The sequence below is a fragment of the Antedon bifida genome, chromosome 4 (assembly GCF_963402885.1).
Source record: "Antedon bifida chromosome 4, ecAntBifi1.1, whole genome shotgun sequence".
NCBI lineage: Eukaryota > Metazoa > Echinodermata > Crinoidea > Comatulida > Antedonidae > Antedon > Antedon bifida.
In genome coordinates this window covers 20,181,267-20,193,637 of record NC_136229.1, presented here as the reverse complement: position 1 = coordinate 20,193,637, position 12,371 = coordinate 20,181,267, and the positions used below count along the sequence as shown (strand labels likewise).

At 33.2% G+C, this 12,371-nt stretch overlaps 2 protein-coding genes across 3 annotated transcripts; one reads left to right on the top strand and one right to left on the bottom strand.

Annotated features, from left to right (window-relative positions):
* Positions 1-30: 30 nt before the first annotated feature.
* On the top strand, positions 31-5,378 carry LOC144839547 (tRNA-dihydrouridine(16/17) synthase [NAD(P)(+)]-like). 2 transcript variants are annotated; one of them, XM_078694963.1, is made up of 11 exons: positions 31-108; positions 818-1,051; positions 1,343-1,451; positions 1,734-1,784; positions 2,126-2,321; positions 2,709-2,812; positions 2,991-3,138; positions 3,420-3,596; positions 3,677-3,822; positions 3,966-4,082; positions 4,693-5,378. In XM_078694963.1, the coding sequence occupies exons 2-11, from the start codon at positions 821-823 to the stop codon at positions 5,046-5,048; spliced, it is 1,635 nt and encodes a 544-aa protein (XP_078551089.1). In that variant the 5' UTR covers positions 31-108; positions 818-820; the 3' UTR covers positions 5,049-5,378. The 2 variants fall into 2 exon arrangements, with proteins under 2 accessions (XP_078551089.1, XP_078551088.1); XM_078694962.1 differs by having other exon boundaries at positions 56-146.
* Positions 5,379-5,536: 158 nt separating this feature from the next.
* Positions 5,537-12,267, bottom strand: LOC144839439 (thioredoxin domain-containing protein 11-like). The gene is made up of 10 exons (XM_078694796.1): positions 11,902-12,267; positions 11,250-11,460; positions 10,626-10,856; positions 10,143-10,364; positions 9,590-9,658; positions 9,283-9,411; positions 8,281-8,967; positions 7,598-7,813; positions 6,974-7,092; positions 5,537-6,526 (listed from the first exon to the last, which is right to left on the bottom strand). The coding sequence occupies exons 1-10, from the start codon at positions 12,105-12,107 to the stop codon at positions 6,352-6,354; spliced, it is 2,265 nt and encodes a 754-aa protein (XP_078550922.1). The 5' UTR covers positions 12,108-12,267; the 3' UTR covers positions 5,537-6,351.
* Between the last annotated feature and the right edge of the window lie 104 nt (positions 12,268-12,371).

The window sequence follows — 12,371 nt, the reverse complement described above, 5'->3', positions numbered from 1 at the left end:
TAAAACTGTAATAAAATCGTGTTAGTTCGGAAATTTTTCAGTTATGTCAGAATCATCAACGTGTGACGAAAAAAAGACGTGACTTTTCTGCAACGCGACGTGTTTTTAGTTTGTTTTGCTCACCTAAATTGTTCTATTATTATCTTGTAAACACGTTATTAAAGAATAATATGGCTTTAGTTTATTATCATTCATTTAATTATAATTTCAATAATAAAATCTGTAGTATTTATAGTTATAAAATCTTCCAACCTAGCTAGGGCAAGAGGCAGGCTAGGCCTAGGCCTAGTCATGAGTAGATGCTACATAGAGATAGGGAGCAACCTCAGCCCCTGGCATTCATTGTCGAATGAGAGGAAGGATTCGATTGAGGCTAGGCCTATGGAAATTCGGGCCTATGTGGTGAATGTCACCCAAATATAGTCTCTTTCCCTACTAAACTGCATTAGTAGGAGGGGGACGGATACAAATATAATAATATTTTCGTCATCTTTTAAATAATAAAACAAAATGTATTTAAATTTTAAATTAAAATGTAATATATCATTATAGTATAAGCTATATATTATAGCCATACATACCGCCTAGGTCTAAATAATTTATAGGCCTAGTGTTTTCTCCATCTATGCTTTAGTGGTCATATTTTTTTCTTCACTTCCCGACTATTATTACTAAAGACCGTTCATTATTATTACTAAAAGTTAAAAGACTGTTCATCTTTATAATAAAAACTAAGCTAAACTGACGATGTAACCATGTTGATTTGGGGTATGATGAAGGACCATTTTCATAATGTTGCTGATTTTGTTTATTCTAGATTATGGCAAAACTGGAAGGATACGAGTTCTGGAAGACAACCTTGAAAGAAGCAAAGCTGGTAGTAGCCCCAATGGTTGATCAAAGTGAGCTGGCTTGGCGATTGTTAAGCCGGAGGCACGGTGCTCAACTATGCTACACCCCAATGTTTCATGCCTCTGTCTTTGTAAGAGATGCTCATTACCGACGTGAAAATCTTGTTACCTGCCCAGAAGACAGACCTCTAATAGTACAGGTATAGATGTATACAAAATGATCTTGGTTTGTCTATTGGATGGATCTAAAGTCTATTTCGTACCTAGCTTACCTGAATAAACCAACATAGACCTTTCCCAGAGAAGGAACATAACTTAAAAATTAACAACAACTTTGAACACCCCTCTTCAAGACAGCTTTAATATGGGTGACCCTACATATACCTCAACATTTCTTTTTGAGACGTTAACAATTTTGGTTTATCTACTGTAGATTAACCTGCACTTATACAGTAGACCACTTCTGTTTTCTCTAATTTTCTATTCCATAGTTTTGTGCAAATGACCCAGAAACCTTTGTGAAAGCAGCAAAATTAGCAGAACCATATTGTGATGCCATTGACTTAAACCTAGGATGCCCTCAGTCAATAGCAAAACGAGGTAAGGTCCTCAATACAGCATACTGTAGGATCAGCACCAAAAAAACATTATATTATATCAAAAGCTCCTCTTCATTGTTTTCCTCATCAATGCATTCACTAAAGCTCTGTCTACACTATCAAACTAGTTTGAAAAAACGCGTAATGTGCCCAAATGTGGTAGTGATATGATGTCATTGTGTCCATGGGCACATCACATTTTTTGTCGCATAAAGTTTGATAGTGTAAACAGAGCTTTATCACTACAACTACCAACATTTATTTATACTTCAATTTCCTGTAGGCCATTATGGAGCGTTCTTACAAGAAGATTGGGATCTTATATCAAAAATGAGTAAGTATGAACAGGTTATAATAGATGAAAATGGCAAGATCAGGTAAAGTTATAAGATATTATGTTTACAAGCATTGGAAGTTGTATATAATATTAATGACCCATTGTGACCATTGAAGTTGTTATTTAACCTTCCTTAGTACCAACATTAAACACTATAATGTATTAAAGTAGGAACTGTTAATATATCTATATTCACCACCCTTCATTGTCAGTATACATGCTCCACTATTTTGTGCCATTTATTATGAAACCCTTGATACCTTGTTATAATGTCATAATTATAAACTAAAATTCAATTTTGAGCACAACATATAGTTTTGTAATCATTGATTTAATAGTTCAGTTAGCCCACAAGGAATTAAGTGTGCCAATTACAACCAAGATCAGAATTTTTGAGGAACAGACAAAGACAGTTGAGTATGCAAAAATGCTTGTGAAAGCTGGTTGCCAGCTTCTGACTGTACATGGTAGAACACGAGAGATGAAGGGACCCACCACTGGAGTGGCAGATTGGAACAGCATCAAGAAAGTCAAGTGAGTTACAATAATTAGGATGAAAACATAAATGCAAAGGAGAGCCCTAACCATTACCCTCTCGGACACCCTTTTCCTTATTCATTATGAATGCATTTCTTAATTATTAATTTTGCCATGTAAAATACTTGCTTTGTTTGTTTTTTAGTAGGATAGCGCCTACAAGTTATTCTGAATTTTTTGGTGTAAATTTAATACATAGGTATATACTTACAGAACATGCCTATTGAAATTCAAGACAATCGGTTCATTAATAACTTCACAAATAAAAAAAAGTAAAAATTTGTATTCTTTTAACATGGGCCGAAATATCAACATGCACCTTCTGTAGCAATATTTTGCCAAGTGCTTCACTCAGTTTCCGAGTACTTTAATTTTTATTTTCAGAGAGGCTATATCTATACCTGTTTTCTCAAATGGCAATCTTCAATATTACACTGATGTTCAGAGATGTCTGGATGAAACTGGAGTAGACGGAGTCATGTCAGCTGGTAATTTGATGATTTTAAGCTTCCTATGCTTATTCTATTCAGGAATAAATTTAATGTACTGCATATATATTCATTGTTTTAACTATACCAAGCAAAGAGAATTTCCACTTTAAATGGACAATAACATTTCTTGAATCTTATTTGTGAAAATTTCACTGTACTAACTTTTTTTCTTTAGAGGGCAATCTGTACAATCCTTCAATATTCGAAGATAAAGACCCCCCAGCTTCATGGGAAATGTCAGATGAGTACTTATCTATTGTTGAAAAATACCCTTGTTCTTTGTCTTTCGTCCGAGGTCATCTTTTTAAACTGTGGCATAAAAGGTAATTTTTTATATAGTTCACATCATTTTCTTATTTCATAACAAATGTGACCTCGGGACTAGTTACATTATTTTAATTCATTGTGTGCATACGGAGACATTGGTATGCGCTTACCCACTCTGTTCTTTGACACAAAATCTGTAGGTCATAGGTCATAGGTCATCACAAATCAAAAGCTTTCTGGGATTTAGGTTATAGGTCATTGCAGTACGAAAGCTCCCTGAGATTTAATCATATATTAATTTGTTTTCTTTTATGAATCAAGGTTTTCTTTCTTTCAGTCTTGAGGTTCACTGCGATCTCAGAGTCCTGATGGCCAGAGCTAAAAGTATTGCAGCTTTGGCTGAGGTTTGTCGAGAGTTAAAAGAAAGAGGACTTAAAGATAAAAAATTAATGGAAGAAAGTGGAAAAACAGAAAAAGTTCCATACTGGATCTGCCAGCCATATATTAGACCCAGGTAAAGTAAGCGATTCTCCTCACTTACAGTAAGTTAGCATACATCGCACGCAATTTACTGCAACATATTTATACCTACAGTCCTGAAGTTACAGCACAAAGAAAATTAGAAAAAAACAGGAAGCGCCCACTTTTGACAGAATTAGATGGTCAAATTGACCTAACATTGTCCAGAAAGCAACAAAAACGTCAAGTCAGACAACCACATAAGAATTTCAAGGAAAAAGGTAAAAACAAACTTTTTTTTTTTATTTTTATGACTGACTTTCTAAGCACTTTGACTGTGAGATATAATTTATACTTCTTTTTTTTCAAATTTTCCACTTTATTGATGGATATGCTGGTTTTATTAATTTTTTTTTCACTTCAGGAATGAAATTCTCTCCTTGTCTTGAATGTGGAAATCCAAAAGGTTTGAAATGTATATTTGATCTGTGTAAAGCCTGCTGTAAAAGGAAAGCACATAAAGCAATGGTAGACTGTGTAGGTAAGTATTGTGTAATTTAGGTATTTTTTTTAACGTATAGATATACCAATTTTGCTTGGTTTTTTTAAATTTTGATATTGGTACTCTCCTTTAGTAATAGTGGGGCCTTTTTTAAAATTTTATTCATTTGTATACTGCCTTATTATTTTGTTCAATGGTGCATAATCAGCTTAGAGATCTGTGCTGTGTGTGCCAAAAAAATCTTAAAATATGCATCCTCCATGTATATGTGGTGTATGTGGAAATAAAAAAAAAGTGAACAAAATTTTATCATTCTGTACTAATTTCTGAAACATCATTCTTGTCCTTCTACTTTCACTACCACTTTCATCTTAACAGAAGACAATTAATTTATATTATTATTTCGGTCTTTTATATAATAACACTTTCAGTATCACAGTACTTATTTCAAAAGTGGATCACAGATATACCATACTGAATTATATAGCAAAAACATAAAAAACATTCCAAAGAAACAACAAAATATTGACAAATAAAAATGTTCCAATGAAATGTAAAGAGAAGAAAGAAAAATATGGTATTTATTTGTTTGTTTACATTTGGTTTCTTTTTCCTGCAACATCGGTTATTTTTCTTTTACTGTTTTTAGGACATAATTTACTCTTCAAGACAAAGATGGAAAGACGACTAATTTGGGAAGCTAATCAGAAACTAAAGACGGAACAAAAGGAAGATTGCAATGAAACAAACTGTGATACACAAAGAGGCAGCAAAGATGAAACAAATGCACCTCAAGATCTTGGTAACAAAGGCGACGACGACAAGGAAAAACTAAATTCTGAAACAAAACAAGATCTATGTAGAACAGAAGAAACTGTTAAAGACAGTGTAACAATGAAATCTGGAATACAGAAAAATATTTGCAATAACGAAAATATCCAAAAAGAGGAACTTGTTAACAAAGAACCAATATTAGATCATGAACTGAAGGCAAACAATAAATGACGGGGCATATACATTTTGTACTAACTAACTATATATTTTACTAGCTCACATGCCATTTTACAAGACCAAAAATATAAATGTTATATAGATGCTATCAAATCTGAAATGGGAGCTAAATTTCACTTTATTCACAGAAATGTCAATAAATCAAGTCCTGATTGAATTTTTGGAATTCAAGTTCTGAGGATTTTTAATAATTGCAGATAAAAAACGCACATGTTTAGGTTTAATTATTTAGGTATGTCTAAGATCCGTGAAAGTACAAATCATGTTAAAATATTATAGTTTTATACTACAGCTAATAAATATATTAAAGTAAGGTTTTTATTATACTGTATATGGAGTTTTTTTTAAAGGTAAAGGTATTTATGATCATCCTCAAACTTCATTGGAAAATGAGGAAATTCTGAAATGAAAATGTATAATGTAACTAATATTAACAACAGTTTCACACAAACAGAGAATTCAATGTACAGTATACAGTATTCTCTTGAATTTATTGACATGATTACAACAAAGCTATTTCAAAGTAGTTATTAAATGATTACTACTACAGTATTATATAAATCTTTTGCATTTACTGTTTGAATACATTTACCAACAAATAATGGTATACCTTTTTTATTGGGGAAAAAAATATGTATGCAATATAAAAATATGTGAAAAGAAACCCTTTTACTGTACCACATAATAGGTACAGATCCAAATAATTCACTTTGCAGCAACCTAATGACCTTTGAACCCAAATCCACTGTTCATGAAAGTAATTTTTTTAGTATAAGAAATAAAAATATTATATTGCTTTCCAATGCTTATTCTATATCCTTAACACAAGAAAATTAATACTTTGATATTTCTATAAATTAATATATAAACCAAAAAGTAAACAATCTTAAAATCTATATATACACAAAATTAAATTAAGGAATGTTTAAATTAAAACAATTTATATTACCATTGCAAAAAGGTATTTAAAGTTGTTTAAACATAATTTTTTTAAATTAAATTAATAAGTACATAACATAAAATGAGGATGTGTAATGGTATATATTTATCAGCAGCCCTAGCCCCTCAAACTGTTTTTGAGCAGATTATTAGCAGATCTAGCTCCTCGCTGTTTATATGCGAGTAGCGGGAGTAGCTGACTGCCAGGTGTTTGTGAGTGACCATATAAATGAATACACCTAATGCCTGAGATGAGCTTTTGGAAGGCTTTGAAATGGCTATTACAGTATAATATGTTGAGGAAGATGCTCTGAATCTAAACCGACATTGATCACTACTAACACACATTGGAATTTGTTCATATTGACTGCGTTGTGTGTTTTAGTGTAAATTTAACAAGACTTAATACAGTTATTTGTTCTTTTTCTGGTAATTTGATGCTGTTGTTAGCCTGGCCTACTGGGAAGAAAATTATTGTAGGATATGTAGAAACCGAAAACTGCCAAGGAAGATCATTTGCATCACCATCAATTCTGAAATTGAATAATCATAAAGTCATTAGAAATTCTAAAGTGATATGTCTGCAGTATAATAATATATTATACATATTATAATGAGTAAAATATCATAATTTGATTGGACAATATCAAGTTCTGTACTACTTTAATACCACAAAATCGCAGCTAATACTGTATATCCTCGGGTATAACCCCACCCGCTACTTTATGTATGATTTAACAGGCAGGGTATAGTCCCAGTATTGACTTTTGATCTGGATGTAGGCCTCTTTCTAGCCAGTTCATGAGTTTTTACAAGAAATGCTTACCAATAACATTTTTCCTTAACCAGGCTTTCCTCCAGGGTATAGCCCCATCCCTCAAAGTCAGTCCAATTTCATGTTCTAGGGGGATGGGACTACACCAGAGGTTATACAGTAATAATTAAATTTACTAAAAAATAATAGACATACAGTTACATACCTTGATACAAGAACTTCATGAAGACCAACATTTTGTAATAATTTAGCAAAACTTAGATAAAGATGGAAAATTCTAAAACATAGTCCACACCAGGGTGCATAGTACAATAACATCACGTCCTACAGAAACATAGTACAACAGAAATTATTAAAAACATATCTTACACCATAATTTGAGGGTTTTTAATTTTTTTTTAAATTTCTAAACATAATTTCAAAGCAAATAATAAACATATTAACAATTAAAACAAATAATAAATAATAGTAGATCTAATGTTTTATTAGAAGGTGGAAGAACACTGATGATGGGAAACTCATGTTAATATAATGATTGTCCATCTTCTAATAAAAAATGAGATTATTGCTATTAAAACTAGTACTGTACAAGTATAGTGTTTTTGTTAAATGTCCTCAGTACTTATTATCCTTAGAAATAATAAATATTTATAAAGCTCTGTCTACACTATACAAACTCTACAACTACAAACTATTTTGACAAAAATAGTACAGTAGTGATATGATGTCATCATGTCCATATATGAGTAAATCACATTTTTTGTCACATAAAGTTTGATAGTGTAGACAGAGCTTAATAAATGTATCATATAAAATAAAAATTACTTACTTGTGTATTGTTTAAAACTATTTGATGAAATGTTTCAGTTGTAACCTCCTGTATGAATACATTTGACGACATGTCTTGATGCGGGACGTCAACGACCGGCATCACTGAACTTCTTAAGAACCGTTCTAGGTCGTTGTTGGTAAATTTTAAGATAAAATTTTGTAATGCATCCACAGATAAGGTTGTGGTTGGTTGCAGGACATGTTGCATTTCATACTAAGGAACAAACAATTGAAAATCATTAGAATCTGTTTTAAAAAAAAAGGAAGTGCTCTACTAATACCCCTTTCACGGCAAAAGCAAAACTCCGGAAACACTCTGGAGTTGACTCCCCAGTGTTTTGGTGTGAAAGGGGTATTAGTAGAGCACTTCCTTTGAAACGAGGGGTTTCTGTTGACTTTATGACCAACTCCTATTATGGGGACACTTTGTCAGGTCCTGAAGGTGTCCCCTTAATAGGTGTTCTAATGTATTCTAAAACCTGCATTCTTGGTGCTCTAGTATATTCTAAACAAAGAATAGATTAGTTATTATTATTATTAGTACTACATCTACATTCATATAAAGTCACATTTTGGAAAATGAAATATCGTAATGCTACCGTGTATAGTAGTTAAACCTAATGATTCCCTGGCTGAGTTTCTAATCAAATAATTTTTAAAGTTAAAAATTCAATACAGTACCTGTTTATCAATAATAACCACTGATGTACTCATGTCATCTTTAGATTTTCTCAATCCTAGATGCTCTGCAATTGACCAAAACATATCTGAGCGAATGGCATAAAAATCAAGAGTTTTGTTAGTCTTACATCCAAGGCCGGTAAACCCACTCCACCTATGTGCATCACTATATGTTTGCCTTCTATAAATATTGTCTTTAAATTTGTCTTGTGTCAGTAAATTTTGATTAAATATAGCCTCTGTATTTGTTCCACCATTACAACTGCAGGCGTGTATAGACTGAGAGTGTCTATTTCGACCAATCAGATCAACCTTTTTGCAGCATACTCTAATTTCACTGAATGGATTGTAGTTGTTCAGCCAATTTAAACACAAACTTGGTCCTGAGAAAATACGAGTTCCAAAAAACTCTAAAGATTTTGAAAATATTGCGGAGTTGACTTTACAATTGTTCGTCTGAATTGCTTGATGTTGCGAGGAGTGCTCACAAACTTCACACGTGTTATAGTGACTTAAATACTCTATTCTTTGGTTGTTGCTAAGCGTTGAACAACATTCAAGATCTAGTGGGCCATTGAGATTTCTTTCCTCCAGCATTTTTTGCCGTTCTGAGTGGATCATCTGAATTGCATCCCAAATGTTGGATGAGTTTTTACAATTCCAGTAATCTAATGCTACTGTCCTTAACTAAAGAAAAAAAAAGCTTTTGTTAATACAGTAATATGTATACAAATGAAACTTAAATATCAAACAAAGACACCATACATACTGTATTTTTCATGCTACCTGTTTTACACCTGATTCTCTGTATTGTATCTCCACATATGGTATAATTTGTCCAGTAAATTCTGTAATACAGTATGACATACATTATGTATCACATGTGGCACCCACATTTATTGAGACTGGGGCTTACAGCCTGTATGATACAGGTGTCACATGTTACCATGTATTACAGAATTTTCCTGGATACATACTCTGCTATTTTTTAATGGTACTTACTAAATGAAAATTATTGCCAAACATCTTTTCTTCTTGATGAGGTGTAAAAAATAATAGAGTTGGGCCTTTTGAAAATAGACTGGAGAAAATTAAACTTTTTCTGAGTGTTGGGACTAGCCACTTTACAGCCTTAAAAAGAGAACAAATAAATGATTCTTATTATTATAAATCATAGAAAAGCTGCTTAAAATTCAAATCTAAGGCTGAATCAAGAAACATTGCTGGAGGCTGCCCTGAGCCAAATCGTCCCTGAGCTGAATTTCCCCCTCGTTCAATGAACACTGTAAATAAATCATATCTACTGTACCTTTTGTTGATGTTTATATGCCCAAGATACTATCATCTTGCTATTATATGGTAAATGTCTTGGATAAACCTGGAAAAAATTGATTACATATTTATTTTTATTTTTTATTTTATTTCGTTTTCTTTCAGTAGGGTAACATGATGTTACAGGATTGGTTTCTGAATATACTATATACCGCTATATATTGCTTGTGTACGGTTGAAATCATATAAATCTGAAACCTATAGGAGGTAACACATTGGATTAGATATGATTGGGATAAGCTTAATTATGTTATATTAAGGCAATCTAAAAACAGGATGCTGTGCTCCTAAGATCAAAGGGTTTACATCTGTGGTTGCGACATGATCAGTTCCACACCTCTTAACAGACATCGCACGCCACATAGAATATGCAGTACAGTACTGTTGGTATGTGTCGCAACCAGACATAAGATCAAAGGACTGTTACGAGTTCCTATCTTGGCAAGGCGAGCTCAGTGTCCTATAGCTATGGTTCTATGCACGCTTAACTCTAGTGTATGTGAACACAGCAAACAGTACAAAAAACTTACTAATGATACATTTAACATCCGTCTTAGCTGCGTATCTTGTGAACGGATCATTGAAAGACTTCTAGCCAACTGATTGTTTGTTATTATCCCAAATACGATAGGATTAATTGGATCTTTTACTACTGCTCTTACGGAAGCTTTGAAAAAGGATATGAAACCAGATGGTTCTTGTAACGTTCCATTTAATGAAGGTGAAAAGTTGAAATAGGCAATTACTGAAACCTATAAGAAAAATAAAATGTAGTACAGAATTCCATAGCTACACAAATATCAAAATCAAATAGATGTACAGTTCAACACTGACACTATTAAGCTGTCTACACTATCAAATTGTATGTGACAAAAAATGTGGTTTGTCCATATATGGACATGATGATGTCATATCACTACCATATTTGGGAATATCACTACCATATTCGGCACATCACACTTTTTTTGTCAAATTAGTTTGATAGTGTAAACAGAGATTTCAAATAAATTTACATCATGTTCAGCAGAAAACAATTTCAGACTTTTTCCATCTGCTATGAACGTAAACGGATTTATGACACGCTGGAGAAACATGGTCATACTCTTTTCCTTCAGTAGTCCGGTGTATTCAAGCTCGCCAAGAGTTTGGTGGATCAGAGTGAACATGGGGTAGTAGTTGAGGACTCGCTGACGGGCACACACTCCATAGGGCCACCAGCAATTGACAGCAAAGAATTTTACATCCTATTAACATAAAAAAAAAGATTATATTAGTTGGTTGTTGCAAATAATTGATCATTTCATTATCTCTGATCAAGCTCTGAAATGGTATAATTTTTTGAGGTAATAAGAAAAGGAGAAGGAAAATATACATCTATGATGAGATCACCATTAAACAGTGGCGTAACACAGAGTCTTTGGCAATCTACTGTAAGGGGCTCTCCAACACTAAGGATAGAGGGTCGAGAAGGGCCTGTTGGGGCAAAGTCACCAGTCTCTTTAGCCTGTTTTCGATTTTTCAATTTTATTCCTCTTTCTTATCTGGGGTTAATTAGATTTATACGTACGATGATAACAGCTTACTGTAGAATCAGTATATTGTTATTTTAACAAATTTGGACTGTGTTAACAACAAACCTTGGAGACCATTTTTCTAGCGACATTTTCAAACTCTTGTGCAGCATTCAAAGAGGTGCCATCCCAGTGAGCATAAAACATTACCATCACAAAGTCAACTTCTCTGAATTTTAAAAGTTCCTCCACTGCCACCATGTTACCATCAGAAAACTCTAACACAGGTGAACCTTTTTGAAAGACACGTTGTGGCATTGGAATAGGATCAACATTTCTGTATGAAAAAAAGAATTTATTTTATCAAAAACATTACCATCATATAATAGGGTTACAGGTTGACCATGCAGATAGTCAATGTTTCGTGTTGAAGCTATCAGCATGGAAAACTGCATCTAAATCATTGTTTCATAAAAAATATATGTGAAATATGCGAGTATTCAAATTCCTTGTTTTTCAAAATGCTATCAACTCTAGATTACTATATAGTACTACTAAGTAAGTAGCAATGAACGACTGAGCTGAACTTTACATTTATACCATGGAGGAAGTATGCACACGGTAAACCTTGTTGATAGAAAATATAACATTTTACATGCACGGTTGACTGTGTTGATGGTCAATTCCGGTCGACACCGCCTACTTGGGTACCACCATACTGTGACTCTGCTCCCTAAAATTATTATTAGTACGTACTATTATCTTTTCGCAGACTTACCTACTACTACTAAACCCTGAAGGTTTCATAGCTAGCAATGTGAATATAAATGCCACAACAAAACACCAAGTTTGTGGACTCTTTGCCATTTTCAAAACAATCCTTGAAACAAGTTTCCAGATGTGTGTGCAAACCAAATATAAACCTTTTTTAAATCTTTTAATCAAAGGCCTGGTGAGCCTATCAAGGCCTACGGTCCATACCATAACCTAGGTTTCAGCCTTTCGGCAAAATCGTGTTATTTGTTACCATATTTATTCTGTAGGCCTAGGCCTAGCGTACCCATTTTAAACACTCATGCACACTGCAAATCGTGGGTTTGCACACATTTTTATCTGAACTTTGAACCTTAACGTGGCCGTATTCGATTTCCGATTTCTCGCCTTTCGTCGCGCAACGTCATCACACGTCACGTCGTCGTCCGTACGTATAGCATTATAAATATAATTTTTTTAATTATTTATAACCAA